General features: G+C 40.6%; 1 protein-coding gene across 2 annotated transcripts in view; it reads left to right on the top strand.

The window, feature by feature from the left end:
- Positions 1–373: 373 nt before the first annotated feature.
- The window catches only part of ATP8A1 (ATPase phospholipid transporting 8A1), a 234,655-nt gene continuing 218,027 nt past the window's right edge, over positions 374–17,001 (top strand). For both annotated transcript variants that reach the window (XM_063136399.1, XM_063136398.1), the window contains exons 1-2: positions 374–695; positions 15,692–15,806. In XM_063136399.1, the coding sequence (XP_062992469.1) occupies positions 647–695; positions 15,692–15,806 (164 nt within the window). In that variant the 5' untranslated portion in view covers positions 374–646. The remainder of the gene's footprint in view (positions 696–15,691; positions 15,807–17,001) is intronic.

Below are 17,001 nucleotides of genomic sequence, written 5' to 3'. Positions count from 1 at the left end.
TTCAATTTGGGTGTGCGGCTGGAGAGATAGGAAGTTTGCGGCTGGAATGACAATACAAACAGTTACGTGAAGAAGACGTTTTAATGACTGTGCTTCCTGGTTAAAAAGGGATTTGAGGAAGGACTCGTGCAGGGGAGGGGGTAGTGGGTCTGCAAAGGACAGGTGTCTGGCGAGAACTGCGGTGTTTAGGGGGGTGCATGTAGTTGGTACGTTCCAGGGAGGCTGGAGAAAGAGCGAGATGGGGGAGGGAGGGAGAGCGAGAGAGGGGAGGAGCACGTGAGTTACTCGGCAGCCCTCGCGCGCCTACTGTCAGTTGGCCCAAGCGGCGGGAGTGAGAGTGAGAGGAGCGCGTGTGCGTCTGGCTCGCGAGCGGGCGGTGTTCCCGGAGGTCTTGCGACTGCAGCAGTGTCGCTCTGGTGTGACTGAGACTAACGACTTTCCCGCCGCCAGTTCTCTTCCGGCGTGTGTTGGTTTTTTGTTTTCTTTTTTGGTGCGGGGGCAGGTTGCGCCACGCAGGGAATCGTCAGCCGCAGCCGGCTCTTCTCTGAGGAACGACGGCTAGTCCAGGCGGCAGCGGAGGACGACAAGTGGCAGGTGGATTCGGCCGCCGCTGCCTGCGCTTCCCGACGGCCACGGCTGAGGCGATATGCCCGCGGTGCAGAAAACCGTGTCCGAGCTGCGGTTCAGGGCGGAGGGTGAGTTGGGGTGTCCTGCTGCGGAAAGGGGCTGAAATGCCGCGCGGGTATTGGTTTCTTTTGTGTGAGGAGGAAAGACGTCGCCTGGTGGTTGTCTCTCGCTAATGGGAAATGGATTCCTGAGCGCAGAAGAGTCGAGTCGTTTGTCTCACGCCCCCTTTTCCCTCCTGCTTTGGAGATTTTGTTTTCTGAGGGAAGACGCTCCAGCCTTCTTTCTCGGCTTTCGGCATCTTATCAGAGAACAACACCCGTCACGGTAGCGTCTGGGCCAGCATTTAGCCCACAAAAGACCGACCGACACCTGCGCCCTCCGGTGTTCCTTCCGTCTGTCCTCCACCCGCTCATGTCAGTCGAAGCAGTGCTTTAGTGTGGGGCTGGGGGGGAGGTGCACAAGGGGGGACTGAAAGGGGGTCCTGTCAAGTCCCCTCCCCCCGGCACGTCCATTTAATTCTAGCTCTAGCATTGCACCTGTGCCAGCAGCACGCATTCCCCTTGATTTCCAGGTATCCTCAATCATTTTTTCTCACCTTTGAGTTGACTCTCAGACAGTTCCTCTGCATCTCACTTGATTATATTTCTTTCCAATCATCTAACTTCCTTTCTGTCCCCTCAATGGTCAGCATTAGATAGTCTCTTCTGGGTTCTTTAAAATACAAGTTTACCTCTACAGCATTTACTGTTTGCTATATACTTCTTGGTATTCAAGAAAAAAAAAGTTACTACTTAATGTTGTTAATATAGTGTGCATAGGGAGAATAAAATCATACACACACACACAGTAAAATTGGTGCTCCTATACCTCTCAGTCCAGCAGTGAAATGGGAATAGTCGTAGATATCCCATATTCTGGGAATTCCCAGGTATGAAGGGGGGGGGGAAATCATTAATATGTTTTGTTTTAAGAAAAAGAAAAATGAAACAAAAATTATTGAGTTTTAAGGGATGTGTACCTCACAATGCACATCACTCAACCCTAATCCTCCTTCTCTCCCTACCCCCTATGTCCAGGGCTCTGAAAATTTAGGGAGGAGGATTTATTAGATTTGGAGTGAAAACCACCTAAGTACTCTTTCAGCTGTGGAAGAGGCAGAATCCTTAAAGTATCCTGGAATGGAAGGTAAAAATGGAGATGTGCACCATGAGGCCAAATTTCTGAACCCCAAAACCACTTGCTCAACTCTCCCAAATAGAATAGGGAGGGAGAAGGGGGAAAATCCCTTCCTATGCTGTATCACTTAGATTTGGCACTAGAAGAGCACTTTCTTGCTCACCTAGCCCCAAACTCAACAGCCAGTGCTAAAGGCAATTACACTACAGCACTGAGGCTCACTTCCAAGGTAAGTAGGAAGCTGTTCATTGCATTATAGGGAAATGATTTCCCAATCATTTATCCTCTCCCACAGTTCCTCATGCACCCTTAATTTCTACACATTATGTAATACCATTTAGATCTTTCTTTTAACCATAAACTCCATAATAAGAGTAATTAAAATATCTCTTTAAATAAAATTTAAAAAAACAGTGAGTTCCAAGACATACAGATCCTGCCCCCACTCCAATTCAGCATGCAATTTAGACTGATTTTTATTTTTGAAGAGGGTTTTTAAAGTATATTTATTTTTCTAATCTATGTAGTGGGAAGGGCAAATGTCACAGATTAACTCACCTACTGTTTGTTAATAGAAATAAGAAACACTGTAAGTGGAAGTAAATTTTGTTTGCTTGGATTTTTATTTTTGTCTGTGTCCTTTATGCACAGTTTTTACATCTCTAATGTATTATCTGATTATTCACAAAATATTGGGATAATAGTTGCATCATACTCTATTTCAGTACACATATGTTTGTTTTATCACTTTTATTTCATAGAAGCATTAGACTCCTGTCAGCATTAATCAGATAAAACAGCCATAAGCAGCATCACTTAACTTTTTATCTTTGATTGTTTGTGATGGAGATATATGAAGCAAGAAACGTGGCGGAAAGTGTTGGACATTAATATTTTAAGATCTGTTGGGATTCACAAGCCAAAAACAAAGGAGGAAAGAATCCAATTCAGATCCGAAAAAGAGAGAAACAAGTGCTTAGGATGCAAAACGATTTATTGTACAAAGCCCGACGCGTTTCGGCCTGTGTCTTTTCAAAGGCCTTTTTCAAGGGGCTATAAGCATTAAAAATGCATATTAAATACATTATGGGACAACGCATAACATTAGAATAAATACATATTGTAAAGTCAGTTTGGCATATTACCATAATGGCCTATGTCCATATATAAAATTTAAAATTATTCATATTGTATGGGGACACTAGAGCCTATATGCTTATATCCAAATAAATGCATATAAAACTATTATATACCAAAAATTGAATCCTTACTTGTTTGAAGATGTCTGCAGATTTTATTCTAGCAATAAACTGTCTCCTATAGTAATCACTGGCGACTGAAAAGAATAGCATTCAGAGCCATCCTTATATCCATGTTCATTTTTAAAAACTTTTTCATGGCTCTGAATACTATTCTCAGTCATCTGGCAGTGTTAATGAAAAAGTTTTAAGAAATAAACATGCATATAAGGATGGATGGCACAGCTGTGAATGAATGAGTGCCAGGTTTCCCTTTCATTTTTGTTACCACACTTAGCTGTCATTCTTAAAAACAAATTTAAATAATTTTGTACTAGCCTTTGCTTGGCTATTCAATAATAAAAGGGAACACAGCTCTCTCTTAAACACAAACTTGCACATTCAGTTTTTAGTTTAAAAGAAAAGCTTTTGAAAATTCTGTTTTGGGAGGTAGGAAGAAAACTTCTTTTAATAATGATTTACCACTCTTCTTGAGCAATGAAGCTGGTGGAGTTTGTTTCCACCTGCTCTTATTAATCATGTAAATTAGCCAGGCTCTTTGGAAGAAATGAGAAATAAATTGTGCCCTGAAAAGGAGTGGAGAATTTTCTCCCACCCAAATCAAGAGAGGATTACATAAATTATTGTAACTCAGGCAGATTTTTCCTGTCACAGGATCAAGACAGTATGATTGCTGTGGTAAAAGCCTACTGTAGCAATGATGCAACCATGGGAACAGCATGCTTGCTTTTCAGGAACAGAAATTATCTGAAAGTTTTTCTTCCAAGAAATGATGCATTTTTCCTAGCCCTGCAATTCATTTTCACAGGTGTCCATGATGTGACTAATCCCCAAATAATGACAATGTAATAATGAGAATGGGCCAGAAGGCATTGGAACTTAATGATGATGTTCTAAAAACTACATAAACATCTGGTATAATTGTTTTGCTTGTAGTATTGAAAATCATTTCTAAAATAAAATTCTAGCCAGTAAGGCTTATGGTTTGTGGGTTAATAATATGCTTAGGAAATAATTTTGTAACGTTTCTAATATCTTAATGCTTCCCAACTCAGCTAGAACCTTTTTCCTGAACTGACGTTTTAAGGAAAGAAAATGCGATTTTCATTAGATAGATTCACTGAAATGAACTCCAGGTTATTGAATGTAAAGGTTTTTAAATCTAATGGCTCTTGATTGATTATTTATGAGGGTTTTTTCTATTTTCTACAAATATGCAACTTTAGTTTTGAAATAATTAATAATATGATACTTGTGATGACTATACTTAAAATCTGAATTGGCCATGTGGTCTTTGTTTACTTCCTCTTTCCCTTCCGGGAAGAATAAGGAAGTGTGGAGAAGCGACAGTAAGGAAAATGCAATTTCCCCCTTTGTGATAACGCTGTTATTTATTAATTACATTTCTATACCATCCAATAGCCAAAGCTCTTCTATTCTAATAAATAATGTAGTAGTAGGTCTATGGAACTTTTTTAAAAAATAAGTGAGCTCAGTTTATTAGTCCTAAATACTGTTGCCTAAAATGGATGGGTATATGAGTGCCAACTGGCAAGGAAGTGATAGGGTGGCTATATAAATACAGTAAATAAATATATTATTGCATTAAAATAGTAATGGCTGTTATTCCTCTCAGAAAAGGCTGGGAAGAATGGATGATATCCCCTGATTTTGAGTACTCATATGAACAATATTGTTCTACCTATCCAGGATTATATTGTTCCATATGTGTATAGGAATGCCTTTTTGCTCATAGATTTCAACTTTCACTTGTGGGGGAAATGCCGTTATGACTGTGGAGATAAACATTGACTTAAACATATGGAAATGTCTGGTAAATCTCAGAAGTAAGAGGAAGGCTTCAGTGTCTTGCATGGCTCTTTTTCTGTCTCCAATGGACCCAGCAATCAGACTGGGAACACCTAACCTTAACAATGATGAAGCTAAGAAGGAATTAATTTTGTCAGTGCCTAGATGGCAGACTATGTGACTTCCATATATACCCACTTTGAGCTTTCCAGAGTAAGGGTGGAATAACTCTACAAGTGGAATTAAAATAAATACCAGGGAAAAAGTTATAGTCTCATAGCCCTCTTCCTTTCTTAGTCCTTGGTTAAAATCAAAAGCTTTCCCTAGGTCATGGACAAGTCAAAGATATATTTGGGAAGCAACAACATGAAATTGGACTATTTGTAATCTTTCTACAAGTTAAAGAATTTTAGACTCTTTCATTACATCCTCAAGTTAATGTATAGTGATGCTGATGAGCAGGAAGTATTGTTTCTTGTCTTTGCTGTTTCCTGCTGGTTCATATACATAATCTTAAATTGTAACCTGAAAGCTGACTTGTGTGATTTTGTGATATCATGGGAAAGTGTGTCTGTCAAAAAAAAGGCTGATTTTACTTCATTTTCCAATCTTTATTCATAATACTTAGAGTGCAATATATATAAACAGAGAGGTTAAGCCTATTGAGTTTAATAGGGCTTCCTTGTAGGATTGTAAGATTGGATTGTAGCCTTAGGTGCAGTCTTATGCATGTTTAGACAGAAAAAAGTCCTACTACTACCAGCATGCACCAGACAGTCATGCTGAGAGTTGTAGGACTATCTTCTATCGAAACATGCATAGGATTGCACTTTAGTGTCTGTTCCTGTCTGGATATAACCACTTTTCAGAAAACAGGAAGGAAACCCTTGACTGCAAGTCAGCCTGAGGGATCCTAGCCTAGACCATAAGAGAACATATTGCTGAATTGAGTAATTTATTTTTTTTGTCTTGTAATTTTAAATTGTACACTTCTCTGAAACCCGAATATGGTGAAGAGCGGAATATAAATGTTTTGAATAAGTGGATGCCTTTTCTTAAACACCTAAACCTCTGTTGGATTGTGACTTTATTTTGTTAGGGGGATTAGTATTTTAAGGATCAAAAGCATGGTAGAAAGTTTGTGTCCCTTATAATAATCAGATAATTTCAGATTTCTCTCTACTCTTTACCTAAAATATTCACTCTGGTGAAATGGTCAGCCAGATTCTGCCATCGTAAACATACAAATTAAGTATCTCAGCATGTATTTTGCAGGAATTATTCTTTATCCAAGACCCAGATTTTCAAGAAACATAATACTGTTCACAACAGTAACTTTTGAAAGAACAGCAAACAGTATCCCCAGCACAAGTAATCTTTTATTGTAATACATAGACCCAGTGTTTGACAGAGACTCAAGCAGCTTGTAAAGCCTTTCAGCAAATAAAACTAGAAATGTCTGGCTTTGATTCAGGAAAACCAGATCAAGAGATCACAGACCTTTAATGTTTATATCTTGCCTTTCTGCGTCAAAACATACTTAATATGAATAGATGGTAGGGGGATGTGAATCCTGTTCATACTCCTACATGGTGTGTTTAAGCCCACTGATTTCAATTAATGTATTGTCTGCTTAACACTGTCTGCATTAGACATAATGCCAAACTATAGTTTGGTGTTTTGTGAATGAGTGGCAAAGCTTGAGATTGCATGCTTATTCCTCCTTTTCCCCTTTCGTATTCCCCTCATCTATCTATCTATATAAAACGCTTAGGTATGTTTCCATACAGGCTTCAGCTGATACAGGTTGCTAAGCAACAATAATAATGTGTAACAGCTGATACAGGTTGCTAAGCAACAATAACAATGTGTAACGTCAGCTGATACAGGTTGCTAAGCCCCTCGCCCGGCTCCTCTGGGCTTTCCAAGGTAATCCTACCCCCTTTTCTGCCTCTTCGCTCCCCCCCCCCCCACGAAGGGGGCAGCACCACGGTCTGGAGCATGAGCGAGGCACGGCTGGGGCCCTTGGTGGCCATTTGGGAGGCCGCTCACCTGCTGCGAGCCCAGGCCCCAGCCTAATCTCATGCGAGCTTGGCGTGTGGCACAAGGCTGACAGGAACCCCTGGGAGAGGGTCCGGATCATGAGTGAGGCATGGCCAGGGCCCTTGGTGGCTGGTGGGAGGCCGCTCGCCTGCTGCGAGCCCAGGCCCCGGCCTAATTTCATGTGAGCTGGGCAGCCGGCCCAAGGCTGACAGGAACCCCGGGGAGAGGGGGACACCTGCTCCCCTCCCCCCGACCTTCCTGTCCCCCAGGTCTGCCAGACAGCGCTGTATCAGCGGCCTCCAAGCAGCCCCCACGATGATATTTAATTAAACTTTAAGATATGCTGCAACGGCATATGTTACGCCGGGTACAGCTAGTACTGATTTCCTAAAGGACTTCCAGTTTTTCAGCAAGCCATCAGTTTGTTATTGCATGCAAAGATGGAAAACTGTGGTTTGCTTAAACCATAGCTTGTCCATAAACCATGGGTTGATACTGGTTTGCAGGCAAACTATGATGTGAGCAAACCATGGTTTACTGCACTTGCATGCAGCAGCAAATTGATAATTTCCCAAAAAAACTGGACATACGTTAGAAAATTGTGCAAATGAGGAAGGTGCCACTGCTCATTCACATAACATCCCACAACCATTGTGTTGGATTGTAGCAAAAATATTAATGGCAGCCAAGATTATATATAGCGTATTTATTGGATACAGCCCATAATTTTTAATGAAGTTTTAAGAGGGATTTAGATAGCAGTCAAAGCTGGGGCTTGATCACAAGTGCACCAAAAGTATAGTAGTTTTCAAAACAATGTTACCAAGGTCATAACAAATGTGAATGGAATCCCCAGAATGTAAATATTTGTTCGGTCTCTTTCTTAAACTTTGAGAAAGTGTTGGGAAAGCTTTAGTGATTATTTCTAGTTGCATCAATATAAGTAATGCCTTGTTGCACCTTAAAAGTTTTACATATTTATTGTGGCATGAACTTTCATGAAGTGATTTATTTTGTAATCAACAGAATAACAATGGAATCAAAGTATATAAAGCACTTTCCAAGATAGAAGAAAATTACAGAAATAGCCGGTGGATAGGAGGCAAAAATAAAATAGTTCAGAGCAATGATAGTAGCTCATGACTGAATGGCAGTGCGATCTAAGATTATAAAATAAATTTTTATGCCTCAGATTAGGAAGGTTAGAAACAAGTCTAAAAAGATTCTGACATTGTTAAATAGCAGAATCAAGGAGGCAGTAAGGGGCAAGAAAATTCCTTTAAAAACCCTTGTCTAATTGGGGGAAATGAACAAGAGCACAAAGGCTGTGTTTGGACATCAAGATAGTCAACGGTGGGGTAATAATCAACTTGACAGTTGTTTATCAAGGGATTACACGTCACACAACATGATAATAATCAACCATGGTGTGGATTAGGATCTGCGTTAAGTTGACTGTTAGTCCATGCTGAGTTGATTCACTCATCCCCCACCCTCTCTCCTCCCTTTAGTCCTCCTGCTAATATCCCATCATCCATTGCTGCTGAAAAGCTATCCTGCTGGCTAGACTAGAGCAGAAGCTACCGCTTTGATGGCTCTTGCCTTGCGACTCTGTGGCTGATGAAACAACGAATGGTGGCCAAGTGCTTACTTACTAAAGGTTTACAGGTCTTTTTTATGCATATATAGAGGTCCTTTTTATGCATATATAGAGCCACTATAATACTGCAGGTCACGATGCAAAGAATAATTAAGAAAACTGGTTGCAGAAATGTTTAATAGAAAATAGCTAACATTTTGTTCAGAGGCAAAAATATATTTTGCTGTCGCAGCAACTAAATCCTGCCCTGAGCCTAAATAATGTTATCAACATAATCATATTGTCAAGAAATTACTATTTTTATGATTTGAGAAGCTGGCAACATGCTTAAAATAGTACCGTATTTCTTCAATTCTAAGACGCCATCGATTCTAAGACACACCCCATTTTAGAGATGTTTATATGGGGGGAAAAGTATTCTGCCATGCATGGGGAGCAGATTGCAGGCAGGTAAGGGAAGAGATGTGGCCAATTCTGATTGGGCCAACGGTTTTGGTGCCACAGGGCTGTGACAGGTTACAAGTAAGCCAAAAACGAGGCACTTACCCCTAATGTCGCAGGCCCACGTTGCCTGGTGGGGTGGGCCCTGCCGGGCGGAGGGTACCTGCCGGGGGTGGGGGCCAACCGGGGAGCCACGTGCAAGGGCCCGGAGGCTTTACCAGCTGCCACCACTTCTTGCAGGGAGCGGGAGGGGGTCGTTCGCGAGGCGCCCACCATTGGGCCAGCTCCAGCTGCCAGTGCTAAGAGGCCTCTTCCAGGCATGGCTAGATGGGCTATGGAAATTTCCCGAGGCGCAAAGGAGCCGGTCGCACGTGCACTGCCGCCCCTGGCCCAGTGGTGGTGGAGAGACCCCCCTGCCCCACAGGCGCCCTGGGCTCCTCTCCCACACACATTGCATGAGAATGGCGCAGCTGCGAGTCCCAGAGCGCATCCCACCTGCACCCCAGCCCAGCAACTCACCTTCTGGGCGTCGCCTCCGTCTTCTCGGACGGCGCTGCTGTGCCTCCTCCGCCACACAGAACCAGCAGCCGCAAGAAGCTGGCGGCGCCCGCCCACCTCGCACAACCCTCTGTGAGCCCTGCGGCACCCACCCGTCCGCCCTGGCCCCATGCGCAAGGCGAAGCGCACGCCAGGCCCGAGCCACATAGCCAATGCCACTAGGCCCAACCCTGCTGGCTGTGCTTGTGGTGCAGTGGGCAGAGCCCGCTTAGGGCTCTGAGCTCCGTTGGCGTGTGTGTGAGCCTGGTTAGGCCCAGGGCAGCTGCGGATCGTCGCTGAGGCCCCCAATCAGGCCAAGCACATTCCCCAGCCTACATGGTGAGTGCAGAGCCGCTTAGGCGCTCAACAAGCCCTTGAGCCACCTGGGCATCGTGAGCAGGGTGGAGGGATAACAGCGCACTTTGCAGGCGATTCTAAGACGCCATCGATTCTAAGATGCAGCCCGTTTTTAGAGATGTTTATATTGGGGGAAAAGTGCGTCTTAGAATCGAAGAAATACGGTATATTGAATGCATAATCTTTCTATTTTTCTTCACTTATTGTTAAAATAAACAACACTTACTTTCCAGAATTAAGTATATTGATAGAAGAAAGATGTATGATGTGGAGCACTACATCTGTAAAAATTCCATTGAAACAAATGTTACTTTTAGGAGAAAATTGCTTTATGGTTTGTAAGGTATAAATACCTGGGAGTAGTCTCTACATCACGGGTGGGCAACACACAGGCCACAGACTTCATGCAGCCCCTGCCACTTCAACCACAGCCCCCTGAAACCCAGGAAAACAAATTAAGGGGGGAAATGGTGTCTATAGCACTACAGAGTAGGGGAAAGTTCAAATTTTGGTTATTTGTGTGTGAATTTTGACTCTTTAAGGAGTTTGTAGCTTCTATTTAAAAAAACCTTTTTAGGTTTCTCAGTAGACTGGCCCACAGGGAGGGGACATCCCAGAAGAAAGAATGGCTCCTGGACCTCTTGAAGTTGTCCACCTCTCCTCTGCATTGTTGCAAAAAATGATTAGGCAATAACTGGATATCCATTTCTTCTGCTCTGCTCTGAATTTCCCAGTCACTAAATTTTAAAGTACAGTTACTAAATCTTTCTAGTGTAACAAATTCTTGTATGACTAAGACTGGTGGCAGGTCTTTGAAAAGAGGAAATCTAACTCTTTAAAGTGTAACCATTTCAAAAATAATAAACATCTAAATACTTAGGGAGAACCTACAAGGAAATTAGCTGAAACTGTATATTGATAAGGTGAATATTGTTGGGAATACTGAAAATTGTCTGAAGCTTAGCCTACATTTTACTTTTGCTTTTTTATAAATTGCCAGACTGATATATAGTCCAGCAGATCTTTTGGATGTCTTGTTGCTGTCACTATTCTCTGCCCATTTTTCGAAGTACTTTTTAAAAATCCAGGTGGCTAGGGTATTTCATCTGATTTAATAAATATATTAAAATGTCACTTATCTGGAGGTTTTCCAAACTGGAGCACGTCCCATGCTACTATAATTTGTATACATTAGTTTCCCTTTACTCCAATTTTCCTTCTATCCACCCTGTTGTGGAATATCTCTTGTTTCTTAAAGTATCACTATACGATTGACTTTAGCTAACAAGAAAGGTAGGGCATAAATAAATAAACAAACAGAGGGTTTTTAAATAGGAACAAGTTTTAGTTAGTGTTATCAAATGACTGCTTTTTTAGACTGAATAAATAAGAAATGACTTGATTTCAGCACTTGGACAGTGCCATAATCCATCATTTTTCTGTAAGAGTTCCCTTAATCCAAAACACATGTGTGTGTTAATATGCATCCACAGAGGAATGTGTGTATACACGCAATCCCTTTAACCCAATGTGCTGGTCAGTTACAATGCATTGGTGCGTGGGTTTACTTTTTATATCAAAATGAGTGCATGGGGGAGAGAAGTGAAACCTGCCACCCACTTTAACTCTCTGTATTCAGCTGTTTCAGATATATTTTCCCCAGACTGGTGCACTTTTGATATTGGAGTTGGGTTGGCAAATAGATTCATGTATTCAATTGTGGTGTGATAAGATAGGAGAGGGGCAGGTTTTTCTCCCAGCGCATGCTCATTTTGAAATAAAAGTGCCCCCTATCCCTGCTTTATAGCTAAAAAGTTTTTTTTTAAAAAAAAAAATACACACACACACACATAACTGATTTGGCCCATGGAAAAACGGGTCTCCATATATAAATGGATGCAGTGATAGAGCTGTCTATTCCTTTGAAATGAATGGGACAGGAGAGTGAACTCTTATGTGTATATATCTACAGTAAGGCCTTAGCTAGACCTAAGGTTTATCCCGGGATTGTTCCGGGGTCGTCCCTGCCTGGTCCCAGAATCCCCTTTGTTGTCATTTACATGAACAGGGATGACCCCGGGATGATCCCGGGATAAACCTTAGGTCTAGCTAAGGCCTAAATGTTCAGATTGGAACAGAGATAATTTATTGAAAACAAGCTGAGTACTTTTCAGGCCACATAAGTTGTAGACTATTAAAAGATAAACACTGTTTAGGCCTGTTTAAAGACAAGCACACAGGCACGCCTGGATGTGTTGTGCAAGAGCAGCTTAGTGTAAGAAACACATTGCTCAGTCTTGAGAAACCAGGCTAGAGCCAGCAGCTTCTGTTTTCCTTCTGAGTAATACAGCCTTGTAAATAAGCAATTTGTTTCATAAAAATCAAGTAGACAGAATATATTGTAAAGAACAAAAAAACCCTTTCTGTCCTTGCATCACACATTTTAGTGCTGGTATTAAGACACAATAGTGTTCAATTCAGCAAGTACTGCAGAATGTCATGCCACAATCCACTTCAAAGAGGACATGCAGCTGTTAATAAAATGCTGTAGTATATAAAAAGCCACATGTTAAATTCATAAAATATATAGTGGTTTATTTGGATGGTCTTAAAGTGATTTCACTGTGGAATTGAGCTCAGTCCGGACAAACATTCAAGGGTCTTCATATTTGAAAATGGGTTCTTTCTAGGCAATGGCTTGGCTTCAGGTAGCAGGACAAAAACAAAAATACTAGCCTGCTTAGAAACCAGTAGGTTGCATTTCTCTGCAGGTTGCAGAGGATGAGAAACCTCTCCCACCTGATTGTATGGGAACACAAGCCACTAGCCTCTTAGCAGACTAGTATTAAAAAAAACACCTTCTACTAAAAAGAGGGATGGGGCTGAGGGATAAACTTCCCTTTTTCTGTGACTGACACAGAAATGAAGTGGACTGGTGTTGGAAGGATGGAGAGATCCACCTTTTGATAGCTCGCTTACTCACCCAAATGAAATTCATATCACTTGTGCTTACTAGGTAAACAAGGCTGGAATAATGGTTTTATATTCATAGAACGGGTAGACAACAAGAGGTCCTGCTGCTGTCTCTGCAGTGCTGAAATTCAGTGGTGCAGCAGCAAAAATTGTTTTCAAGCTAAATTTGGCCCTTTTGCATTTCCATAGTAATTTATTGCTGAATTTTGGTGGCAAACTGCCCATATTTTGCCACACTGGTTTGTGTAGCACCAAAAATTAGGGTTGGAAATTGACCCCTCAACTGCCTAAAGTTGCCCCCACCTGTCATAGAGCTTTAAAAAAACACAATTTATATCCAGCACAAAAACTTAATAACTAGTATTAAAATAAGCATATTTGTTATTCCAATTTATAAACTTAATTCATAAGCTTGAAAAATGCTTCATTTTTCAAATAAAATGAGTTACCACTTGCCTTCTCTTACTCTAATAAAATGCAGCACTTTAATCCCTATTCATTAGGAGTGGGGAACCTTTTTTGGTCTGAGGGCCAAATTCCATTTTGGAGTTCTGTGTTCCACTGATGGGCTGAAAAATAAATATGCCCCAATTTCATTGTTACTAATTTATAGTAAGAAGCTTGTTTACTCAGAAATAAGCATGAGCATCATGTCTTCTCACAAATAACCAGGACAAGCAATGCATTGTCAGCAATACTACAAACGAGAAGGATCTTGGAATTGTTGTAGATTGCAAGCTGAATATGAGCCAATAGTGTGATATGGCTGCAAGAAAGGCAAATGCTATTTTGGGCTTTTTGGGCAAATGCTGTATTGGTGCCCATTGACACATACTATATACCGCTTTATAGTGCTATATCCTGCTTGGTGTGGCTCTTGCCTTTTATATACCACTTTCATACCACAGTATCCTGCTTGGTGTAGATTAGAACCTAGTTAGATATAAGTGGGTCAAGCCTCTGCAGGACATGGCTCAGAAAGAAGTAGGACTGAATTACTGAGAAGTTTTTTCTGGGCATGCCCCTCTGCCCCACAGGGGAAAGCTCTTACCCTGATCAGCTGCTGACCAAAGTTCCCTGTATGGCAGGGGAGATAGGGCCACAGCAAGAAACTGCTGGGCTGGATGGAGACCTTCCACAAGCAAATCCATTACTGAGCAAGGAATTTTAGGACTATGTGGAACCCTATTGCCCCCTTGTGGCATCTGGTCCATGCTGAGTTGGTAGCTACAATATCACTCTAGCCATCAGAGACAGTTATACTCCTGCCTGCTGTTATACTCCTTCAGTCATTAGGGGAGGATGTGGTTCTGTATGCTGCCTGGATTCATCTGGCATTTAGTCAAAAAAGTGTGTATAGTGTAGTTGCCCTTGCCCTCTGGAATATTTTGCCTCTGGAATTAAGGCATGTGCTGGTGTGGTGTAGTGGCTGGAGTATTTGACTGGGAGTTGGGAGATCCAGGTTCTAATCCTCACTCGGTCATGGAAGCTCACTGAATGACTTTGGGCCAGTCACAAACTCTCATCCCAACCTACCTCACAGGGTTGTTGTAAGGATAAAATGGAGAGGAGGAGGATTACATGTGCCGCTCTGGGTTCCTTGGAGGAAAAAAGGCAGGATATAAATGTAATAAATAAATAAATTGTGAAGTTTAAGCACATGCTAAAACATTTCTTTTCACTCAAGCGTTTCCAGATTAATTTCTGTTAATTGAGTATGCTACTGGTTACTCTTTTATATATGTCAACATTGGCATTTTATTTTATGTTGTATTTTCTTGTCATTGAAATTTGGTACATTCCTTTGGTACATTCCTTTGTTAAAGAGTATATGAATTTATTAAATAAATAATATAAATCCTACTTAAAGTAATGGAATGAACATGCACTAAAGTTGTAGTCTCTGGAATGTTACTTTTCTATGTTATGTAAAAGCTGCATAATTGTGGGTTCAAGGAGGAGACAAGTAATAAAGAGGAATATGAGTATCAGAACTGATCCGAGACAATAGTCTTTCTGGTCCATAATTCTTTTTCTAACCATAGTCAGCTTGCAAGTAGAACGTGAAACTTTAAATAGAGCTCCTAGAAATTGATTGGTTTAATTTGTGAAGTTGAGTATTTTTCTGTGTATGTTCCATTTTTAGAAATGAATTGTTTCATAAAATTAATTTGTAACATAATAAATAGATACAATAGTGGTCAAATCTAAAATCAAAGTTTTAATTAACTTTAACAATTGGAAGTGTGTGCTGTTGAGTTGTAATGTCTTAAAATGTTTATCAGTATGTCAAGTAAAAATAATTCACAAGTAAATCTCTGAATTGTTTCAATATAACATTTAAACCAGACAAAGTGTGCTTTAGTATGTTTTATTTCTGAATGTTTCAGTTCAACTACTTTTGGCAAACTGGAAAAATCTTTTGAGATATTTACCCAGCACAGAAAATTAACGTAGTACATTTTTATAGTTTTGTTTACTATGTGTAAATCAAATAAACATGCTGAATCAGACCATTGTCAATTTCAGGGAGCAGAAAATGTTCTCAAAAACTATCCCGTTCAAAAAAAATTCCACAAAACCATGTCACTTAGTATAATATATACAGTAATTTGGAGTATGGGAGAGAGAGACATTAAAATGTCCCAAATATGAATTAGGGGGGATTTGTTTCCCCCGTTGAAAATAGTTTTGGTAATTTCCTTGGAAGTTGCAACATGTATATGATGTTCCTACTGGATTATTGTGCAAAGAACTGCTGGAGGAGATAGGACACTTATTTTAAAAGTATTGTTATACGTCTTTTACCGTATTATGTTAAAAACAGTTTTTCATTTAAGTTATATATTAAGTGACTAATATTTTACAGGCTATGAGAAGACAGATGATGTTTCAGAGAAGACTTCACTAGCTGATCAGGAGGAAGTGAGAACTATATTTATCAATCAACCACAATTCTCTAAATTTTGTAACAATCATGTCAGGTATTATAACTAACTTTTTATATAACTAACTGATATAAACTATTTATATCTTCTTATTGTTAATCATTACAATGTTATACTGTGATAACGTATGTATAATTTTAGGAAAATATTGTCCTATTTGCATTATAAGAAACCCATATTAAAATAGGGTGACCATATGGAAAGGAGGACAGGGCTTCTGTATCTTGTAACAGTTGCATAGAAAAGGGAATTTCAGCAGGTGTCATTTGTATGCATACAGCACCTGGCGAAATTCCCTCTTCATCACAGCAGTTAAAGCTGCAGGAGCCCTGCCCTCTTTTTAATCTGGTCAAGAGGGCAGGACTCCTACAGCTTTAACTGCTGTGATGAAGAGGGAATTTCACCAGGTGCTGTATCCGTACAAATGACACTTAATGAAATTCCCTTTTCTATACTACTGTAAAGATACAGGAGCCATGTCCTCCTTTCCATATGGTCACCTTAATTAAAGAATAATTAAAGCCTGTATTACATTTTGAAATTTCTGAATTCCTAGCATTTTCAGGCAGAATTGTAAAAAATTATAGAGTTCAAAATTATTGATACTGCCTAATTTTTTTTAATGAAAGGAACCAGTACTAAGCATTTTCCTAATTGAAGCTGCTTCCCAGGTCCTATACAGGGAGGTCAATGGTGTGGTAAAACTGGCTAGATCAGATTGCAACCCTTCAGAAGAAGCAGAGTCTTGACTCATTTGTGCAGCATTTCAGAGAAGTTTAAAAATAGCAAGAGGTTTTTTTTTATTTTCTCCAAACCTCCCTGTAAGTGAAACAAGACTCTAGATGGTGTTTTCTTCACTTGCAATGCAGTTTCTACCTCTTTCCCTGTTCCAACCTGTAACTCCAAGTGAGTTTGTCAGAAACTGCTGAGAGTCCTCATCAGAGGGTCAGAAGCGCTTGCCCCTGATGTGCTGGCATGCCTGCTCAAAGGGACAATGTCCCAAATTTTTCCTTGTAATAATTTTCCCTTCTAAGAACCCACAATATGCTGACACCATCTACTGGATACTGAAGGAAGTAGCAGTTTTAAAGATTCTTTCTGAGATAAACATTTGGTCAAGAGACTCCCTCAGATACATTCAAAATGTTAATAAACTTCAGGCCTCTGTTCTGAAGATTATAGAGCAGCATTGACTGGAGTAACAGCACCTTGAGGCCTTCATGAAAGGGCC

Source organism: Elgaria multicarinata, chromosome 10 (genome assembly GCF_023053635.1).
Source record: "Elgaria multicarinata webbii isolate HBS135686 ecotype San Diego chromosome 10, rElgMul1.1.pri, whole genome shotgun sequence".
Classification (NCBI taxonomy): Eukaryota; Metazoa; Chordata; class Lepidosauria; order Squamata; family Anguidae; genus Elgaria; species Elgaria multicarinata.
Note: the sequence above shows the minus strand (reverse complement) of the source record. Positions and strands in the feature narration are given on the sequence as shown.